The sequence below is a fragment of the Dreissena polymorpha genome, chromosome 5, assembly GCF_020536995.1.
Source record: "Dreissena polymorpha isolate Duluth1 chromosome 5, UMN_Dpol_1.0, whole genome shotgun sequence".
Taxonomy (NCBI): domain Eukaryota; kingdom Metazoa; phylum Mollusca; class Bivalvia; order Myida; family Dreissenidae; genus Dreissena; species Dreissena polymorpha.
Genome location: NC_068359.1, coordinates 115,736,141 through 115,756,632, shown reverse-complemented (window position 1 = coordinate 115,756,632; position 20,492 = coordinate 115,736,141). Strand labels below are relative to the sequence as shown.

Below are 20,492 nucleotides of genomic sequence, written 5' to 3'. Positions count from 1 at the left end.
CCGTGTAACCTTTCACAGTGACATGCGCACTGCACTCCACGGACCCACGCTCGTTTACTGCCTCGCACTTGTAGGAGGCCGCGTCTGCTGCCTCCAGACCGTAAATGATCAGGCAGTGGCAGCCCTCTGCGCTACTCTAGAATAAAGAAACACGCAGTCACGCGGGGAATGTGTTATTCCGCACAAGTATTATGTAACATCTTTCCTCTTTTTTCATTTGATTAGCCAGATCAAGCAATTACAGTTTATTTTTTTCGTATTAGTAAAGTCATCATTCATATCGTGCCAGTTGGTCTTTAGAAGTAAACGGTAAGAACATAAAAAGATGTCGCCATTAACATACTGTCGACTGAAAACCATAAGGAATTACAGGGACCTTTACACCAGTCTTTATCAATGAAAAGTCTATCTTTCAATTATGATATACAAAATAGATGCAGAAACTTTGTTTAATACACTAAAATACCTATTAAGTTTGTGATCATTTTTTGTCTAAATTAGACCATTAAATTTATTTTAAAAAATCACTCAAAGAAGGATGTTTAAACAGATTTTTAAGACATATGCATGTAATTGCATATTCTTATTAATTGATAATCGTTAAAATAAAGTTAACGACACAAAAAAATTAAGCCACCAGCCTACCTTCCTTTTTTGGCGATGTTAGTGAAAAAATGGCTGTTTGGCATAATTGAACGTTAGAAAAATTGCAGTCTGCTTTGTGCGCAATGATTGTTTATTACTCAGAAAATTCAATACAAGTTTGAGTATGTCTTGTTAAATATTATTAATAATTAGTAATACATTCAATAAATTCCCTCATATCCTCTAATACCGTGATCGTGTATTTGCCGACAGTAGGCGCGATGGGGAAGTCGTCCCTGTACCACTTCACCTTGGGCACGGGGAACCCTCCGGCCACACACTCAAGCTTTACCTCGGAACCCAAGGTCGCCGTCAGGTCGGTTAGGGTCATTATGAATTCGAGACCTTTCTGTGTAGCCGTGAACAACGCGCTTTCTGGGTTCAGCACAGCTGTACATAATTAATTAAGTTATACAGCGCATTTTTCACAAAAACTATTAACTTTCTACTGCAAATAAAATTGAAGAAACGTGAAAAATGCTTTAAAAGTTATATGGTAAACAGAACTATTTTTAAAGGTTTTCCAGCGTTGTCATATTGAGATTAATCGATTAACTTAGACGAAAATTTTAATCGAGCAACACTAAACAATGGCTGGTCACCTGCCAACATGAAATCATAAACACGCGGTAAGCTCTTATTTATCAGTACTAATAGATCTACTTGTCATTATTTCTATAATCGTAGAGTTGTCGTTCTAAAGATGGCCCCCAGTATATTTAAAGGGGCCTTTTCACAGATTTTGGCATTTTTTAACTTATTCATTAAATGCTTTATATCGATAAATGTAAACATTGGATCGTAAAAGCTCCAGTAAAAAATCAAGAATAAAATTTAAAAAAGGAAAAGAACATTGCCCGGACCAGGTTTCGAACCAGTGACCCCTAGAGTCCTGCCAGAGTCCTGAAGTAAAAACGCTTTAGCCTACTGAGCTATTCCGCCAAGTACACATGCATGACGTATTTTATACCTTATATAAGCAATCTTCGTAGTTTCACAAAATTTAACGACAAAAACAGAACTCTCCAAATTATTCAATCGTTTCGCGTTGCAACGCTTTATAATTTTTAGGTTTTAAAATCGTCAAAAGATGCATATAATGGCTATATTAGACCATGGTAAATGTTCAGTATTACTGTTTCCTCACAAATATCATAACTAAAACGAAAATTTGCGAATCTGAAACAACTTTTTTCAATTTTGTCAATTTACCAAAGCGTGAAAAGATCCCTTTAACGTTTGATTGATAATCCCGTGTAATTGATCTAGGTATTAAAGGGGCCTTTTCACAGATTTTGGCATTTTTTAACTTATTCATTAAATGCTTAATATCGATAAATGTAAACATTGGATCGTAACAGCTCCAGTAAAAAATCAAGAATAAAATTTAAAAAAGGAAAAGAACATTGCCCGGTCCAGGTTTCGAACCAGTGACCCCTGGAGTCCTGCCAGAGTCCTGAAGTAAAAACGCCTTAGCCTACTGAGCTATTCCGCCGAGTACACAGACTTGACGTATTTTATACCTTATATAAGCAATCTTCGTAGTTTCACAAAATTTAACGACAAAAACAGAACTCTCCAAATTATTCAATCGTTTCGCGTTGCAACGCTTTATAATTTTTAGGTTTTAAAATCGTCAAAAGATGCATATAATGGCTATATTAGACCATGGTAAATGTTTAGTATTACTGTTTCCTCACAAATATCATAACTAAAACGAAAATTTGCGAATCTGAAACAACTTTTTTCAATTTTGTCAATTTACCAAAGCGTGAAAAGATCCCTTTAAAAATCGCCCATGTTCGAGGAAAACGTGTGTATGTAGGAATAAGATTCATATTTGGTAAGATAAGCAGTGGAAATGAATATATTATTGGCGAGCTTTGTCTTGAAAAAGTTTATTTACTCTGAAATTAAAATCCATTTAGTGCATGGATTTTTATGCATTTGGAAATTAAAAAAAAACATTATCACCTAAAGCATTCTCTTTGTCCGCAAAATGATAGAACATTACTGTAATTACAATATATATGAACATTCAATCACTTACGCAAGACCTGTATGTCACACGCAGTGGCCGCGTGTCCTCCACTCTCGTTGAATGCGATGCATGAGTATTTTCCGGAGTCTATTATGCGTGCCCGGCGAATTATAAGCGAGGCTATACGGGTCTTGTGATCCATCGCGGTAACTATGTTGTCGTCTTTATGGAGTTTCAGTTCGTCCTTAAACCTGAATTAAGATAAAATGATCAATTATTTCTAATGATTTCAATAAAAGGTTGACGTATTTACAGTTATGTGACAATGGTCAGCATGTTATAAAAGTGATTAAGTAAACAAAAACAATGATTAAACAATGATTATATTTTATAAAGTACTATTCATAACATTTAATGACTCATTCAATCTTTGACAAATTTGTATCAACAACAATTAGGGCGAAGTTTCTTTTTCTTTCTCTGTCTCTTGATTCTATCATTCCTAGTAGACGGTGTTATTGTATGACATTGGAATAATTATGGGAAAAATTCCCGGTTGGTACATATCCTGTAATTGCTTCAGTAAACTTCTTAGTTGAGAAAATATTATATCCAAACATCACTCATTTCGCATGTGAAACTACTATCATAAACTTTCGGCGAAAAAGATCAAGTCCTAAATTCGCCATCGACTCTCATAGCGCCTTATTTTAGACTCTGTATAATGATTAATTGACCCGTAAATAATTGACATTCAATGACGTAATTGACCGGTTGTAAGGTTATGTATCAGAGATAAACTAACTTCAAAACCTTAGAAACAGCGGCCTCGAACAAACGGATCTTTGTCCGTCTGTCGGTTAATTGGAATGTGTTTTTTCTCCACTTACCAGACCGTTTTGGGCATCGGTTCTCCGCGCACCTGACATTCTATATGTACGTGCTCGTCATTCTCGTGCGGGCTGATGTTGGCGGGAAGCGCGTGCGGAAAGCTTGGGGCCTCGTCTGCGTCTATCACCTCGACCTCTGAGGCAGGTAAACAGAGAATGAACCGCGCGCTGAGAAAACGGGACTTAATGCATGTGCGTCAAGTGACGTCCTAGATTAGCCTGTGCAGTCCGGACAGGCTAATCAGGGAAACCACTTACCGCCTGAACCGGATTTTCGCTAAGAAGATACTTCTTTTCAACGCAAAATACCATACAAGCGGAAAGTGTCGTCCCTGATTAGCCTGTGCGAGGCTCATATGTTATTAGAGCCATCATTAGGGTGAGTTGCCAAAGGGATCCAGATTGAAAACATTTATGCACATAACTCCGCGTATAAGCATAATGTGTACAACATTTTTTTGGGAGTGAGCGTATAATTTTTTTGCGGTTCAAACCGTCATTTATTAACTTACAAATCTGCTTTAAAAGTATGCGCCATGTCCCGTGTTACGATATGCATTTGCAAAAGACATACTCATGCGCTAGTTATTATGCACGTTTTCCAAACATATAATTGCCTAGCGGTATCGTATGTTTCAAAGGTTGTGGTATGTTTGTGGTGTTCGATGAACTTTAACTGATCGATTAGCGATAATTACATAGCTGCGATGGAAATTAAACAGTACTTTATTAAATCTGGAAAAGTCGTATGTACCCGTGTCCGAGTTAATATGGGTTATTTATAGCAAAATTCATATCATCTGCAATGGGAAAACATAAATGCATTTTTGAGGCCGGATGGTGAAACGTGTGCAGCCAGTCCGGGACTCAAAGCCCCGCTAACAAGGCAAGTGCTCCTCCGAGTGAGCTTAACGTGCCGCACTAATCACCTATCTCGCTTAAGTTAGGTACCGTTACATTCTTCCCTTCCAAGTTGGGATTCGTCCTTAAATTTGAGTCACAGAGAACAATGAATTACTGATCCCGACGAACCCACGGACAGGTTCTACGGAAAACTGATTGTACCACGGTCACACATCGGTTGACTTTTTCACCGGGTAGTGAAACGTGTGCAGCTAGTCCGGTACTCGAACCCGGGTCCTCCCGCTAACAAGTCGAGTGATATACCGAGTGAGCTAACCGGGCCGCTGATGCCGCTTATCACCGATCCCGCTTACGTCCGGTACCGTTAAATTGTGCCTTCGAAAGACTAAGCTAAAATGAGACCCAATCGGTATTGTTGGCTCAGGTTCTATTAAAAGTTACCCCGGGTACTCTTAACTATACAACAATGTATCTGTGGTGCGGAAATATTCTAAAAAGTACAACGGACTATGGTCGGAGTACTTTGAAGTATACATAAGAGTACCCGATGTACTTTTAAGTTGTACCTGAGCCGGCGATGACCAATCGAACCTTAATGAACCTTTGAGAACTTTATAACAGATGGCATATACTGCGCATGAGGATGATTTTAATGAGGAACATCACTGGGTATGAAATGGCTTAAGATACTTTTTTGTGCACAAAATGTATATTTCAACGGATGTATCAAGCACACCGCCACATCATCCGTTTTAAGTACCCGCGTAGTGCGCATTTCGAAGGAGAAATGGCGACACACACATGATACAGGGGAACACGCAAGGATTTGGGCCGTATGGACGTCATAATGCAAATGAAGAGTAAATAGTGAATATAGATAGGGCAGCAGAAGGAAAAAACACGTCTAGTCGAGTACAACAGATCTATAAATATGCATAGGTTATGGTATTGGGAATCTATTTAGGGGAAAGAGGAAACTGTTTGGTTGATTTCAGTTCTATAGAATAATGCATTACTCAAGTCTATACTTGAGCCTCGCTATGGAAAAAGGGGGTTAAATGCATGGGCGTAGTGTCTTCCCAGTACTGCACAGGCTAATCAGGGACGACACTTTCCGCCTTAATGGATTTTCGTCTAGAAGAATCTTCCTTTAAACGAAAAATGCAATAACAGGTGAAAATATCGTCATGGATTAGCCTGTACGCAAATGTATTAAACCACATTTTCTAAATACGCGACTCTATATATATTAAGGCACACACACTGATGTCGGGTGAGATATTGAGATACCTTTCTCGATTTGCGTCGTCCAGTCGGCCTCCGTATTACCTGTTCGTTTCCATGGAAACATTAGTATATTGCTGAATGACTAAGTACTAATTACCTTTATTTAGCTTCGTAAAAATAGATATGCAAACAATTCTTTCATCGTGTAAGTATCATAACTAAATACACATTTCAACGTAAAATACTAACAAGAACATGATGATCAAACAAGTCATATATCAGAAACAAGTTTGAAATGAGATGATGTATTTAACATGTTGTCTCAATAATAAATACAGTGTATGTTATTTGTTGAGATTTATTACATACGCCGTTGATTCATTCTACAGCGATGATATAAAAGAGTATCTATTACAGCATAGTTTAAAGCTTTCATAAACCGACCACATGAAGCGAGTATGTTGATCAGAACAAAACTAATCCACATGAGCATCGCTCTAGGAAAAACGGACTTATGAATGCGCTTTAAGTGTAGTCCCAGTTTAGCCTGTGCAGTTTGCACAGGCTAATCAGGGACGACACTTTTCGCTTTTATGAACGTTTTCGTTTAAATTATTATTTTCAAACACAAAATCCAGTGTCAGCGGAAAATGTCCTCCCTGATAAGCCTGTGCGGACTGCACAGGGTAATCTGGGACGACACTTTTTGTACATGCATTAAAACCATTTTTTCCAGAACGAGGCTCATTTATTCCCGTAACCTTATGTGGCACTCACATAGATGTGAGCTGGGTACAATCTGTGCTAAGGACAAGCTCGAGTCGACTTCCCCTTGTAACAGGACCACACAGGCACCGGGTCTTGATTGGAAATATATTGCAATAAGCATATCATAACAACATAGCAATATCATGTAATTATAGTAAACGAATATCTGAAATAGCGTATTTATAACATTTGTGAATTAAAAAAAAACATCAGAAATAGTAGCCTTTCTTAGTGGGTCATTACATTTGTGAAAAATAGTTGAATCCTAGGAGCAACAGACTAATGGAATTTATATAGTCCTTGTTACTAAGCAATCAAAAGTTGGTTAATAACTGTGCATTTTTTAAACTTACTAAGGCCTGTGTGCTATAACACATTTGAATTTTAAACTTAATGTATCGTTATAGAATATAAATAAAGTAAAATGGCAGTCCGTTAAGTCTATCTTATTTTAACCAACAGAAATAAATCACATAATGTAAGGTTACTTACTGGCATATCAACTCCTCCGTCGTTTCCAAATCCTGTCGTTCGATGGCCTTCCCCTCAACCAAAGGCAAGTCCATTGTGACGTCACATACTGACGTCACCGAGCCAAGGTCGTTGACGATCTTTACCATGTATCGTCCGGCGTCTCTCGGGAGTGGATTTATAACCTCGAGTCCCGCCCACTCACCGACCGACAAAAAGTTGTAGTTTATACCCTCGTATATTTGGTAGCCATCTTTAAACCACTGGACTGAAAAACAATTGACAAATCATAAAACGGTGATTTAAGTGGAAAAAAACACTCAAAAAACCTTTATGCACATTGCATTGACCCTGTCACCATTTATTTCCATAAAGATAAGTCATGAACATCGTTAATAAAAAAGATTGGTTTAATTGTACCTACAATTTCTTTAAGAGTATTTTTAAGTGTACTGTAAACCTCTTCAATCACGTATCATTTGATTATACTCAGCTTTAAAATTCAATAACAGTTTAATCAGGAATCGCCCCTCGTTTTGTATCGGCTATTAATACGTACACACATACGTTCATACCTATTGGTCTGGGATTTCCACCGGCACAAATTTCCAGTAAGAATCTTTCCCGTCCCCTAACAGTGATCTCCCGTGGAAGCTGAATTCGAAACCGCGGCAAGTGCTCAAACATCTGGCTCTCCTGTTTTAGAGAGTATCCAGGGGAACTAACTCCGTTAGTTAGAGAAGAGTTTCCGTTCTGAACACCATCGGTCAAACTGGCGTTTTCGTCTGAGTAGGTCATCTGTCGTTCATGTAATAATTGTTGCTCGAAATGATCTGGAAAAGATAAAGAAATCCACATTGTGTTGGTATTTCATTTCGTACGAAGTCACCGTTGGAAAATTTCAAACGAATCCTATCAGCATGTTTCGTGTGAACTGCAGACAAAAACAAACTCAATACCAGTAAAACAACTTGGTCAACATGCATTTATCTTTTTACTGAAGTATTACAAAGCCGTCTAGAAAGTGTTATGGTTCATACTTTTGGCTGCTCTTAGTTGAGGTTTCCGTCGAAACATAAGTGCATTGCTTTGGACTGTTATTTTTTTTTCAAGTGAAATGGAATGTGGTCATGAAATTAATAATGTATTATTCTTTCATTTACAGCCAAACAGTCGTATTAATATCAAATCGAATTTTTCTACCTCGCACTCTAACGCTCGCCATGGTCTGCGCTCTGCCCGCAAAATTGTGCGCCTCGCAGGAGTACAGGCCGTTGTCTAGAAATGTGGCGTTCTGGATGAGCAAGTGCGCATGACCCTTGCGCGTCACTTCCGTCTGGACTCGTTCACTATCGTGAAGCTCGAGACCATCTTTGGACCTGAATTGCGGAAATTCCGTTCGAAAGTCCTTGTTTCGAAACTGTTAAGAATGCATATACAAGTTGTGTAGCCATATTGGTACACGAATCAGCGATCCTGATTCGACATCATTTTAAATGAAACCAAACGGAGGCTGCTGTGTAACGTTCCGACAACGCTTTCAACATAATCCAAACAATTAAATAGCACCACCCAAGTTTGATTATTTTATCAAGATTGTTTTTAACCTTATTTATCATTTAAAAATATTTAGATTGACATACCGGAATTCCGAGAGTTTTGGTTCCTTTTTATCATGATCGCTAAATTAAATTGAAGTTAACATCAAATAAAAAAAATAAAAAAGAAGAGATTGTGTAGAATTCTGCATGTTATTTCATGTTTTTATTAAAGTGGTGAATCGTAAAACAAAATAACGAGAAAAATTTGTTGACATCCTTATTTTTGTGGCGATGTCAGTGGAAAAAACATGTTCTTGTGTCGCCTTTTATTTCAAGAATGCCGAACATAAAACACGTTAATGGATGCGCAACAACTGATATACAGTTATGTAATTCCATAAAGCCCTCACCATTTGAATCCCGGCCTGGGGTTTCCAGTGACCTGAACCTGGAAGGTGATACACTGCCCCTCGTCCACCGTCTGTCGGCGCAGTTTGGTCACAAACAACGGCTTCGTCGGCACCTCGGTCGTTATCTCCAGTACAGCTTTAACCGGTAAAAGAAAAGCGATTGCTGGCTAGCTCATAACGCTGCAGCCAACAAACTCGATGTTTGCTATTGAAATGCATGCAATTCAATGACTAGAATAGGCTTTTTAGAAATCAATATCACTATATTGTATGTGTCACTATAGAGTTATGCCGCGTCTCATGCAAACGCGTGTTGTGTGCGGTAATTACGTGCTAAACTAATGACATATACATTTGTCTACTATACCTAAGCCTATATACCATGATACACGAAACTGTAGTTTAGACGAATTATACAATTCAAAACATGGTGCAACTTATTTTTATGTCCACCACCACTATAGTGGGGGACATATTGTTTTTGCCCTGTCTGTTGGTTTGTTTGTTGGTTGGTTTGTTTGCCCAAACTTTAACATTTTGCCATATTTTTTGCAATATTGAAAAAAGCAACTTCATATTTCGCATGCATGTGTTTCTCATGGAGCTGTACATTTTGAGTGGTGAAAGGTCAAGGTCATCCTTCAAGGTCAAAGATATAAAAAAAAATATTTAAAAAATCAAAGCGGCGCAGAAGGGGACATAGCGTTTCTGACAAACACATTTCTTGTTGACGATGCATTTATTAACACGCTAATGACCTCACGTCATGCGCGTGCTACTCACGTTCGATTTGCAGGTAACACGTGGAGGACACCTTGCTCCCACAATTCCTCACGGTGCATGTGTAGTTCCCGGTGTCGTCCTCCTCGCTTCGTGGGATCGTCAGGCTCAGCAGGGGACCGCGTTGCTACAAAGTAGGCACAATTCTGAATTCAAGATTTTCTATCTTTGTTTACAGTTTAGAACATTCATAGTGAAAGAGATTAAAACAAGGACCTATACACGCATAGGTCCCTGATTAAGACAACGCAATTAAAATACAATTATTATTTTTCCAAAATTCCTGTAAAACCTGATGCGAATTTTATTTTTAATACATGTTTATTACATAATTCATTAACGTATTCCTATAGATTTGAAAATGATTTATACTAGCATTTGTCTGGAACTCTTTCAATAAAATCAAAGAACGAAAACGATGTTGCACATCCTTTTGTTTATCCACCCTCCCCTTACCCACAGGCCGTTCAAGAATGAAGTGTTGCAAATTTATTTGTCATATCATAATTCCCAGTATTCAACAATTCCGATTCTATATCTTTTATTACACATTTAAAGATTAAAAAATACGTAGTGTTTTTTTCGGATAAAGCATTATATGCATGCCACTCACGTCGATGTAATAATACTTTGAGCTCCTTTATTCCTTTGAGTAATAAAACATAAGTCACACTCTGGCAAAACACGGCCTAATGTGCGGAAAGTGTTGTCCCAGATAAGCCTTGGCGGACTGCTCAGGCTTATCTGGGATGACACTACGCACGTGCATTAGGTCCAGTTTTTCCAGAACGTTGCAAATATCTTTCCGCATACATGTAAACGACACTCACGTCTATGTAGTACTTGGAGCTCTCGTAGATCTCCGTGGCCCCCTTAAACCAGCGGACCTTGTACGGAGGCTTGCCGGCAACGAGGCACCCCATCACCGTCATCGAACCCTCCACCGCGCACCTGAATTATTAGGGATGTGAATCATATCCGAAATCGGTATTAGGATAATCGTATCCAGTATCTGAATGAAAATATCCGGATATCCATATTATCTTTTGAATAAACTACTTCTAGTGAGCTTTTACTAATATTACTACCAACATTACAACACTGCATAGTGCGATTGTAGGGTTACAATTCGAGGTCTGCGTTAGCATTTTGGAGGTCTGAGTTAGCATTCGGAGGTCAGAGTTTTAGTCGCATTTGAATATATACAATTGGTTTGGACTGAAACTTCGTCCTTTATCATTAAAAAAAAAAATATAACTTGCCAAAAATCTTTGCAATCTAGAGCCGGAAAGTCGGACCTGTATCCATAGCTCAAAACCACATAAAAAGGCCAATGCTCAAATATGGGCCTTATTTATACGGTGGTATAGAGGTGACATTCACTCCCCTTTTTCAAATTGCACTCCTCTTTTTTCTATCTCGTGGCCACGAGTTAGCTAAGTCGGGATCTCGAGATGCATAGAGGTGACATTCACTCCTCTTTTTTTAAATTGCACTCCTCTTTTTTTCTATCTCGTGGCCACGAGTTAGCTAAGTCGGGATCTCGAGATAGCTATGTCGTGGCCACGAGAAAGAAAAAAGAGGAGTGCAAAACTAAATAAAAGAGGAGTGCAATTAAAAAAAGAGCGATGCAGTAAATAAAGGAATGGTGCATTAAACAAAAGAGGAGAGAATTTCGAGATACCGACTTAGCTAACTCGTGGCCACGAGTTAGTCAGCCAATCAAATACCATCTTGTTCCCTCAAATTAATCAGCCAATGAAAACGTCACAAAAGCAAGGCTCTGCTATAACATAACATACTACTATTAGTACTACTATTACTACTACTACTACTTCTGCTGTTGTTGTTGCTGCAGCTACTACTACTACTACTACTGCTACTACTACTGCTACTACAACTACTATTACTACTACTACTACTACTACTACTACTACTACTACTACTACTACTACTACTACTACTACTACTACTACTTCTACTACTACTACCACTACTACTACTACTATTACTTATATCGCTACTGCTGTTACTGCTCCTCCTCCTCCTTCCCCTACTACTACTGCTACTGCTACTGCTGCTGTTGCTAGTAGTAGCAGAAGTAGAAGTAGTAGTAAAAGTAGTAGTAGTAGTAGTAGTAGATGTAGTAGTCGCCGTCGTAGTAGTAGTCGTAGTCGTCGTCGTACGTCGGCCGTCGTCCGGTCGTCAGTCGGTCGTCCGTCGGTCGTCCGTCGGTCGTCCATCGTCCATCCTCCGGTCGTGATCCGTCGGTCGTCCGTCGGTCGTCCTCCGGTCGTCCTCCGGTCGTGGTCCGTCGGTGGTCCATCCGGCGTCGCCGTCGGTCGTCCCTTGTCCAAACATCGGTCGTCCGTTGGTCGTCCATCAGTCGTCCCTCGGTCGTCCGTCGGTCGGTCGTCCGTTAGTCGTCCGTCGTGTTCAGTCGTCGTCGTCGTCGAAGTGGTAGTCGTGTAGTAGTTGTAGTTGTAGTAGTAAAAGTAGTAGTAGTAGTAGTAGTAGTAGTAGTAGTAGTAGTAGTAGTAGTAGTAGTAGTAGAAGTAGTAGTAGTAGTAGTAGTAGTAGTCGTAGTAGAAGTAGTAGTAGTAGTAGTAGTAGTAGTAGTAGTAGTAGTAGTAGTAGTAGTAGTAGAAGAAGTAGTAGTAGTAGTAGTAGTAGTAGTAGTAGTAGTAGTAGTGGTAGTAGTAGTAGTAGTAGTAGTAGTAGTAGTAGTAGTACTAGTAGTAGTAGTAGTAGTAGTAGTAGTAGTAGTAGTAACAGCAGCAACAACAACAACAGCAGCAGTAGTAGTATTAGTAATAGTTCTAAAAGTAGTATGTTATGTTATATCAGAGCCTTGCTTGCTTTGACCAGCTATATATATGCGTACAGAATATTTACACATGTTACGCAAAATTTGATCGGCTGACTTACTCGGGAACTCGAGATAGCGAAAAGTCTCTCCTCTTTTGTTTAATGCACTCTGCCTTTATTTACTGCACCGCTCTTTTTTAAATTGCTTTTATTTAGTTTTGCACTCCTCTTTTTTCTATCTCGTGGCCACGACGAGATAGAAAAAAAGAGGAGAGCAATTTTAAAAAAGAGAAGTGAATGTCAACTCTATGCCACCGTAAATTTATTATCAATCGGAAATTTTAAATAACTTACAGTAGTTACCATAAATATCCTTAGAATAGGGAACAGAAATGTCAATGCACAAAACAAGGACACGGTAACAGCGTTACAGATTGTATTTGCAGCATTCAGAAGGCAAAACTATTGTTAAATGTCTCACATATTCCAGGGGGTAGATCGTTAGTAACTAGTATGACGAAATTGAGAAAATATTGACTGGTGTTCACTTGAAAGAAATTCATGAGCATGTTAAAGCAATTAATGTGCACACGAAAGCAATACATCCGCCCGTGTATTAAACAAATGTCCCCTCTATACCACAGTTCAGTTTAAAGTGACTCCACAAAGTCAGGTAACGTATCTGCAATTAACAAATCAAACCTTAACTTGCGTATTTAATTCGGGTTACCATTTTTTGTACCCTGACTTTTGCATAAACACCAGTTACGGAAAGTGGGCTTACTTTTCATACCAGTAATGAAAGTGGGGTTTAATTTTCAAATGTTGATGTATAAATCGCAATTGCCTGTTTGAATCATCCTTGTGCTCATGCAAGTTAAACTATTATGGGTCTCGAGTCCACCTTTCCATTTAAACCTGATGAGAAAATCTTATATACGGCCTAAAATGCTCATACAATGAACCGTGTCAACCGTAAACAATCAGGCAACTGCGTATGAAGTCTTCAATAACTTTTGTTATATTGATAATGCATCTACAGGTTTTATACCGAGGTTAAATGGATATCAGTAGATCACCCTGTGCGTAAGGATGATGTCGAATAAGTATGGTAAGTGTACAAACCTTTCATAAGTTTGGACGAAAACATCGAAAAATCAGCCGTTGGCCGCAATTTAAAAGACCATTGAATATGTTTCTCACTTACGCCACACCAGTTAATTGCATACGATATACCCCCTTATATTCACTTCTCATAGGACCCTTGTTCAAAGGTCAATTACACCCTTACAGGTTATTAGCTCGGCTGTTTTCGGAGAAAACTCGAGGTATTGTCATAGCCAGCTCGTCCGCTGTCCGCGTCGTGCTAAAACCTTAACATTGGCTCTAAGATCAAAGTGCTTTCACCTACAACTTTGAAACTTCATATGCAGCTGCACCTTGATGAGGTCTACATGCTACGCCTTTTTTGGGGTCACTAGGTCAAAGGTCAAGGTCACTGTAACCTCTAAAAAATAATAATTTAAAACTGCACCCGCAGCCGAGCGTTGGCACCTGATGTGCGGTGCTCTTAATATGTATTGTGAGTATTTGTATTTATAATTAACTTGTATGTTATATAATGTATTTTTTTCGCATTCACGTGACATAAAACAATGTGTATATTTGAGAATGAAGACTGTGGACTAGTTAATGCGTTTTAATAAACTGTCTGCCTTTAAAACGCATTAAAGCGTATATAAGGAACACGAAACATTTTTGTTTGACCGCGCCTGCTCTCGGAGGAAATTCTCTGCACTTAATTTTGTTGACGAATATTGACCTCTATGCTCTTCGCTTTGAAAATTCGATTTTGTCTAAACATAGGACTTATTGTGCTTCGTTTTGAGAAACGGGGCTCAATTCATGTGCGATAATTGTCGTCTCAGATTAGCCTGTGCAGACTAATCAGGGACGACACTTTCCGCTTTTGTTGTACTTTTCGTTTAATAGAAGTCTCTTAGTGTCACGGTCTGAACTTGGTCACGTTGGTCTCCCGACTTGGTCGGGAGAACACTCGCCCTGTAAGCGATGTGTCCCGGTTTCGAGTCCCGGACTGGCCACACAATTTTCTCACCCTGTGACATTTGGCGCTTAACGGGGGACCGCGACGGTACCTGGGTATACTCCTACGGAGGCCCATGGTCAATTATATATCACCCCGAATCCCTGTATTCGAGGACAAATACATATTCAAAAGGGGGTGTATGTCACGGTCTGAACTTGGGCACGTTAGGGGAGAAGTTGTGTGGCGGCCCGGTTAGCTCAGTCGGGAGAGCAGTCGCCCTGTAAGCGATGTGTCCCGGGTTCGAGTCCCGGACTGGCCGCACAATTTTCTGACCCTGTGACATTAGCGAAAATCTAGTGAAGTGTCGTCCTTGATAAGCCTGTGCGGACTGCACATGATAATCAGGGACGATACTTTACGCACATGTATTCAACCTCGTTTTCACAGAGTGATGCTTATTTAGTTCAATTACTTTGCCCTAACCTGCTTTTAAGGTGAATTGGGAAATGAAGAGGGACGTCCTTGTCCACTCGCCATTTTAAAAGGAACGTCTGTATGGCGACGCTGTCGAACATGTCATGTGACAGGAAGTCGACGTCCTTCTCAAATGTGGTCATGACCGCCTCCTCGCGGCGGCGCTCCATGAGCTCCATGGCGACCGGAAAGTCCGTCGCCGAGTAGGGAATTACAGGCGCGTGTTCTGTAAACCGATATGTATAGTCGCACCTATTATTAAGAAACTACTGGGAAAACTACTACTGGGTTGTTCAAACTAAACATATTGTAATCGGATATAGTAATTAGTATTTTTATTCATTGCTTTCGAATCTAGTAAGTTTTCAGCTATTGATTGACCCTACCGTAAAACATGGACCGTAAAACATGTCGGGTTTTTTAGTTTCTTTTTTTTCTAAAATGTTATGTTTTGTTATTAAATGAATACTTCGTTTATTTTAGATAGCGTCTAATTCAAAGCGAAAATTCAAATATGTTAACGATATCAAGTGCAAAATTTTTCTGCACCATAAGATACCTTCCATCCTGTAAAAGCATACAGTAACGTACTGATAACAGTGAACTTCGCGTCGCAAGACGTCCAACCGAGGTCGTTGCTGACTTTACATTTGTAAACACCAGCGTCACGTGGTTTTACTCTGCGTATCGTCAGCACGTGTGTGCCTTGCTCTGACGTCATCACGAAACGCTCGATGTCTGGACTGAAGTCGTCTATCGGGTTGTCATTGCGAAACCTAACCCATTTAAATAAAGATTATTTATTGATCTAAATTTTATTTTCAGCAACACAAATATCGTTCCATGTTTTAGGTGCAAAATGTCTATTCGTTCTGAATAACCTTACTTAGAATGTTTGTATGTTCTCAATTGGCACTGACCACAAATACGAGAAAGCTTGACAAGGATGAAATACATCAAAACGCATAGTTCGTGAAAACATGGTTTCATATGCAAGTAATATTCACATGAACTAACCATTTCACATCCTGACTTTCTATTTTACATTCACTTAGCTATTAATGTAACTTAACATTTCATATTTACATATTATTTAATATTTTCTGATCATTTCCCATCATCATATATTTTCCTTTGCCTAAGTACCTCACATTATTTACAATATCACATTCGCCTAGTAAGTAACCTTCACTTACCATTTCATATTCACTCTTCATTTCACGTGCACTCTTCATTCACGTACCATTTCAAATTCACTGAATATTTCATATTCACATACCATTTTATGATCACTTACAATGTTACATTAACTGACATTTTTTAAACCCATCATATCACATTCATTTAAGATTTCACACCAACCTACCAGTTCACATTCACTTTCAATTTCACATCCACCTACCATTTCACTTTCAACTCCTCGGTGCCCTCTGTCTGACACACAAGCTCCGTCGTGCCGTCTTCCGGCCCCATCGCGTTACTCAGGGCTATCAGGAACCGGGGAGGGGCCTCTCCCGAGGGCACCACGTCGCATTTGGGATCTTCAAACATAAATAGAAGTTGCTTTTGGAAAATTGTATGTTATCCGGAGACCAATTGTATTTATATAGGACTGTCCTTATTGCACAGTCGTCACTCTATTAGGATATGCGAAGCTTCTCAAGCAGTCCTTTAGAGCCTATATTGTAAATCATGATATGTTTTGATGTAGAATCTATAAATTATTGCTTAAAGCATCCCTTTTGATCAATTCGTAGAGAATATTGTACCAGAAATAATAATTAAAATGATGCCCATTACCTATGACCTTCACTTTGCACGTGGCAGACGACTTGCCAAACGCGTTCTCTATCTCGCATCGCCAGTCGCCATTGTCGTTTGCCGTCACGTGATCGGCACTGAGAGTGTACAGATACGTGGTATCCATGGTAGCTGTCGTTCAAAAATATAAGTTATAATATAAATAATATCTGCAATAAACTCATTCGTATTTTCTGGCAGTAATTTGTTTGCACTGTACTTTCTTGAATTTGGCGCCGTTTTTATTTGTGAGCGTTAGCTCACAGATAAAGCAGACCGAATTTTGCAAATCAGTATGCCTTAGCTACGCTAGGAACCTTAACCCGTGACTGTCTGTGTGGATAACTCCAGTAAAATTTAGCAGACGACAGAATGCTAAAAGCATCTACTCTAACCACCGCATCTGCCTGTTCTCACTGGTACAGTACATAGTGTGTATTTAACAGCTTGTAAGACAACGTTGGCCAGTCTAGTGTTAATCATTGAAATCTGTACATATTGGCTGCTTTCAGGGAAAACGGGGCTTAATGCATTTCAAATAAGATTAACCTGTGCACACTGATTAGCTGTATCAATGCTTTGAAAAAAAAAACACATCTCGACCTGTGTTTTAAGACACACTCTTTATAAATTTTAATGGGTTGTGGTCATTTAAACTTGCGATAGAAAAAGCTATAACATAATTTTGAAAAATGAGTTGCATCTTAGATTATACAAAGCGAACACATTCAGTTCCTTCAGCGCTTTGATTATGGGTCGTCATCGGTCGTTTCAATACTACAGGCGGAGTCCACAAGCCCAATGTTTAATAAGTTTACACGTATCATTTTCACGTATCAGATATCATTTTCTTTATTTAAAAAAATGTTAAATTTATAAGTCTTTGATTATGGAGTCATACACACTATGAAATAGCCTTTATCTAAATTCCTGACATTTAAGTTAACTTTGATTGTCAATAAGAACGAGGCTATGATACACCATAGTGTATGCTTTAAGCGAAATATTTTTATTTAAATGCAAACGCACGTGTTTAGGTACATTTTAAATGTCGCATGTGCCAGTTTCAACTCGATTTAACCAAGCACGTTCTCAGAGTCCTACTCGACAACAGTTTGACAAAATGCGTTGCACTTAGAAATAAAAAATAACATTGCAAGATTTCAGACAAAAAATATAGCCGATCTCATGGCTAACGTATTTGGGAATAGTGTACAGTGTTTATTTAGCATAATACTTGAATGAGATACGCATGCTTTTAACAAACACGTATACTTAATTGCTAATTTTTGTCAAAATAAATACCCATATATTCCAAAATAATAATTAGCACACACAGGTAACACTCACAGATAAACGCGGTAACTGGCGTACATATGTAAATACATGTGTATATTGAGTATTCCCAATAGTATATGTAATCATGAATAGGTACATTGAATCCAGATGCTTTCTACTTTACCGTCATTATCTTCTTACCCACCCTGTTTTTATTTCCAGCATCAACGATAGAACAGAACAAAACGGAGCAACATAAGGCCAAGCTATATATCGGTACAGCATGTGGATAAAATACATGGAGCACGCAACGCGTATCTTGCTTTTACTTTATCCAGCATTTGTCGAATTAAAAATAAAGTACCTAAGGTGTGCCTCTATATTTAAGCATTGTAATATTTGAGAACAATAATAAAAATATCAACGTTTGAAACACGCAAATTGAAATATAAACGAGCACAATTTTAAATACAAAACTTACCTATCTAAAAATTCACTGATTACACACATTAATTGACCATAACTTATTAATTACTAATTAATAAGTATGAAATGCAAACGCGCTTTTCCATACAGTTTACAACAATAACAAAATTTTAATAAACACGATTTGCATGTTTACTACATAAATGTTCATAATGCATATAAATTAAATGCTCAGGCATAACACTTCTTTTTTTTTAATATTAAAAGTTTCCAGCATCCTTTCTTTATGCCTTCAGATAGGTTAAAAGTACATTTAGTTTTACTTAGAATAACAATAAAAATTCATAACAAAATTGATGAACATGTTGATGATGATGATGATGATGATTATGATGATGATGATGATGATGCTACTGCTGCTGATGATGATGATGATCATGATGATTATGATGATGCTTATGCCAATCGGTTGTTGTTGTTGGTGGAAATGACGATGATGAATTTGTTTTTGTAAAATTATTTTTAGCGTATTGTTGTTGTTGTTCATTTGCTGTTATTTTTAATGAGGATGATTATGATGATAAGTATGGTGGTGACGGTGATGATGATGATGATGATGATGCTGATGCTGCTGCTGCTGAGGATGATGATGATTATTATTATTATGAGGATACATCCAACAATTTGATACATCATTAACACACAAATATACAAACTCTTGTACACTAACACTTACCTTCCGTATAAGAAACTAACATTGCGTACCACACTGCGTACCCTATGTGTATGATTCCATCATATCGACAGAAGCTTAATGGTATCACTACGCATAACGTCGCCCCGATGCTAGTTGATAATATTAGCAATATTTCATTGAACGGAAACTCCACAGGGTTTGGCACACGTGGTATTTGCACATCATGACGTTATTATTTACGCAAAATTATTCGCCTTAATAAAATAAAAGCAAATTAGCTCTAGTTGGTTTTAGCAGATTTTTTTTTAATTTATTGTTTCTTCATCTGTGAAAACATTTATATCTCTAATCACTTGTGATTTAAAGAAAATTTTTACAAAGTTTGGCATGTATTGAAGTCTGTTATTAAACGCTTTAAATCGATATACATGTACATTTAGGTAACACTTGTAACTAAATAGCTCCAGTAAAAAAAAACAAGACTAAAATTCTAAAAAAGAAAAAAAGTATTTTCCGACTGGGCTCGAACCACCAACACTTAAAGTAAAAGTCTAGCACTTAAACAACTCTGCCATTGTGCTCATCCAGTGAATGGTGCATTTTATACTTTATATAAGCAATCCTCGTGGTGTTACAAAATATAATTATACCTATACAACTCTCCAAACTATTCGATCGTTTCGCGTTTTGTAACGCTTTATAATTTTCAGGATTTTAAGTCGTCAACACATGCATATAGTGGATATTTTAGAGCATGTTGAATGTTCAGTATCACTATTTCCTCGCAAATATCATAACTATAACGAACATTTGCGAATCAGAAACATTTAAAACAATTTTTTTCGTCAATTTATCAAAACGTAAACAGGTCCCTTTAAAATCGCAACGTACTGAAACCATAAGATAGCCTCTAACTATGTGCCCGTTACCTGTGGAATCTGGTTCCTATCAGAGGACTGTGTTAAACTTATACAACATATGTTACATAGTGAGAAGGAAAGCATTCGGTAATTAACTGCAGGAATGCGATAGATAAGCGTGCAAGAAGCATTAGCGTACCCAGCACAATCGGCGATCGTTAAATGGTATTTTAGATTTAGAAAGACGTGCAACATGAACGAATTCAAGTTATTCCTTTACTATAATGGTGTAAACTTTTTGGTTTATATGTATTGTTGCAACCCTAAGACAGTTATAACTGCTTTTGATCTGCTTAGGTATAAACATGTACATTTACTTGTTTTTATATTGTACGTGTTGTTTTTCGGGTTTATGAACACATTTATATTTACATACCAGAACGGCTATCAGATACAGTATTTCTTAAAACGAGTAGTCTAAATGTGGATTTCTCTATTTTACTAGCTCGCGTTTAAAGGAAGTAG

General features: G+C 38.1%; 1 protein-coding gene, 1 long non-coding RNA gene and 1 other non-coding gene across 3 annotated transcripts; 2 read left to right on the top strand and 1 right to left on the bottom strand.

The window, feature by feature from the left end:
- Window positions 1-528: 528 nt before the first annotated feature.
- Window positions 529-18,323, top strand: LOC127832543 (uncharacterized). Its single transcript, XR_008026946.1, has 5 exons — window positions 529-1,274; window positions 3,520-3,661; window positions 8,791-8,942; window positions 9,594-9,711; window positions 18,207-18,323. It is a non-coding gene; the product is annotated as an uncharacterized LOC127832543 (long non-coding RNA).
- Window positions 3,515-19,210, bottom strand: LOC127832530 (myosin light chain kinase, smooth muscle-like). Its single transcript, XM_052358040.1, has 13 exons — window positions 19,147-19,210; window positions 16,707-16,838; window positions 16,309-16,447; window positions 15,498-15,682; window positions 14,916-15,132; window positions 10,408-10,528; window positions 9,581-9,704; window positions 8,798-8,933; window positions 8,050-8,225; window positions 7,422-7,679; window positions 6,868-7,114; window positions 6,385-6,467; window positions 3,515-3,652 (listed from the first exon to the last, which is right to left on the bottom strand). Coding segments are annotated over exons 1-13 (1,842 nt in total). The 5' UTR covers window positions 19,169-19,210; the 3' UTR covers window positions 3,515-3,650.
- On the top strand, window positions 14,678-14,751 carry Trnat-ugu (transfer RNA threonine (anticodon UGU)). Its single transcript has one exon. It is a non-coding gene; the product is annotated as a tRNA-Thr (tRNA).
- Window positions 19,211-20,492: the final 1,282 nt, after the last annotated feature.

Coding starts and splice junctions, on each gene's coding strand:
- LOC127832530 (XM_052358040.1), bottom strand. CDS start 19,168: ATGTTAGTTTCTTATACGGAAG. Junction 16,839..19,146: donor GTTAGTTTCTTATACGGAAG/GTAAGTGTTAGT, acceptor TTTGAACGACAG/CTACCATGGATACCACGTAT. Junction 7,115..7,421: donor TGGAAATCCCAGACCAATAG/GTATGAACGTAT, acceptor ATTGTTTTTCAG/TCCAGTGGTTTAAAGATGGC.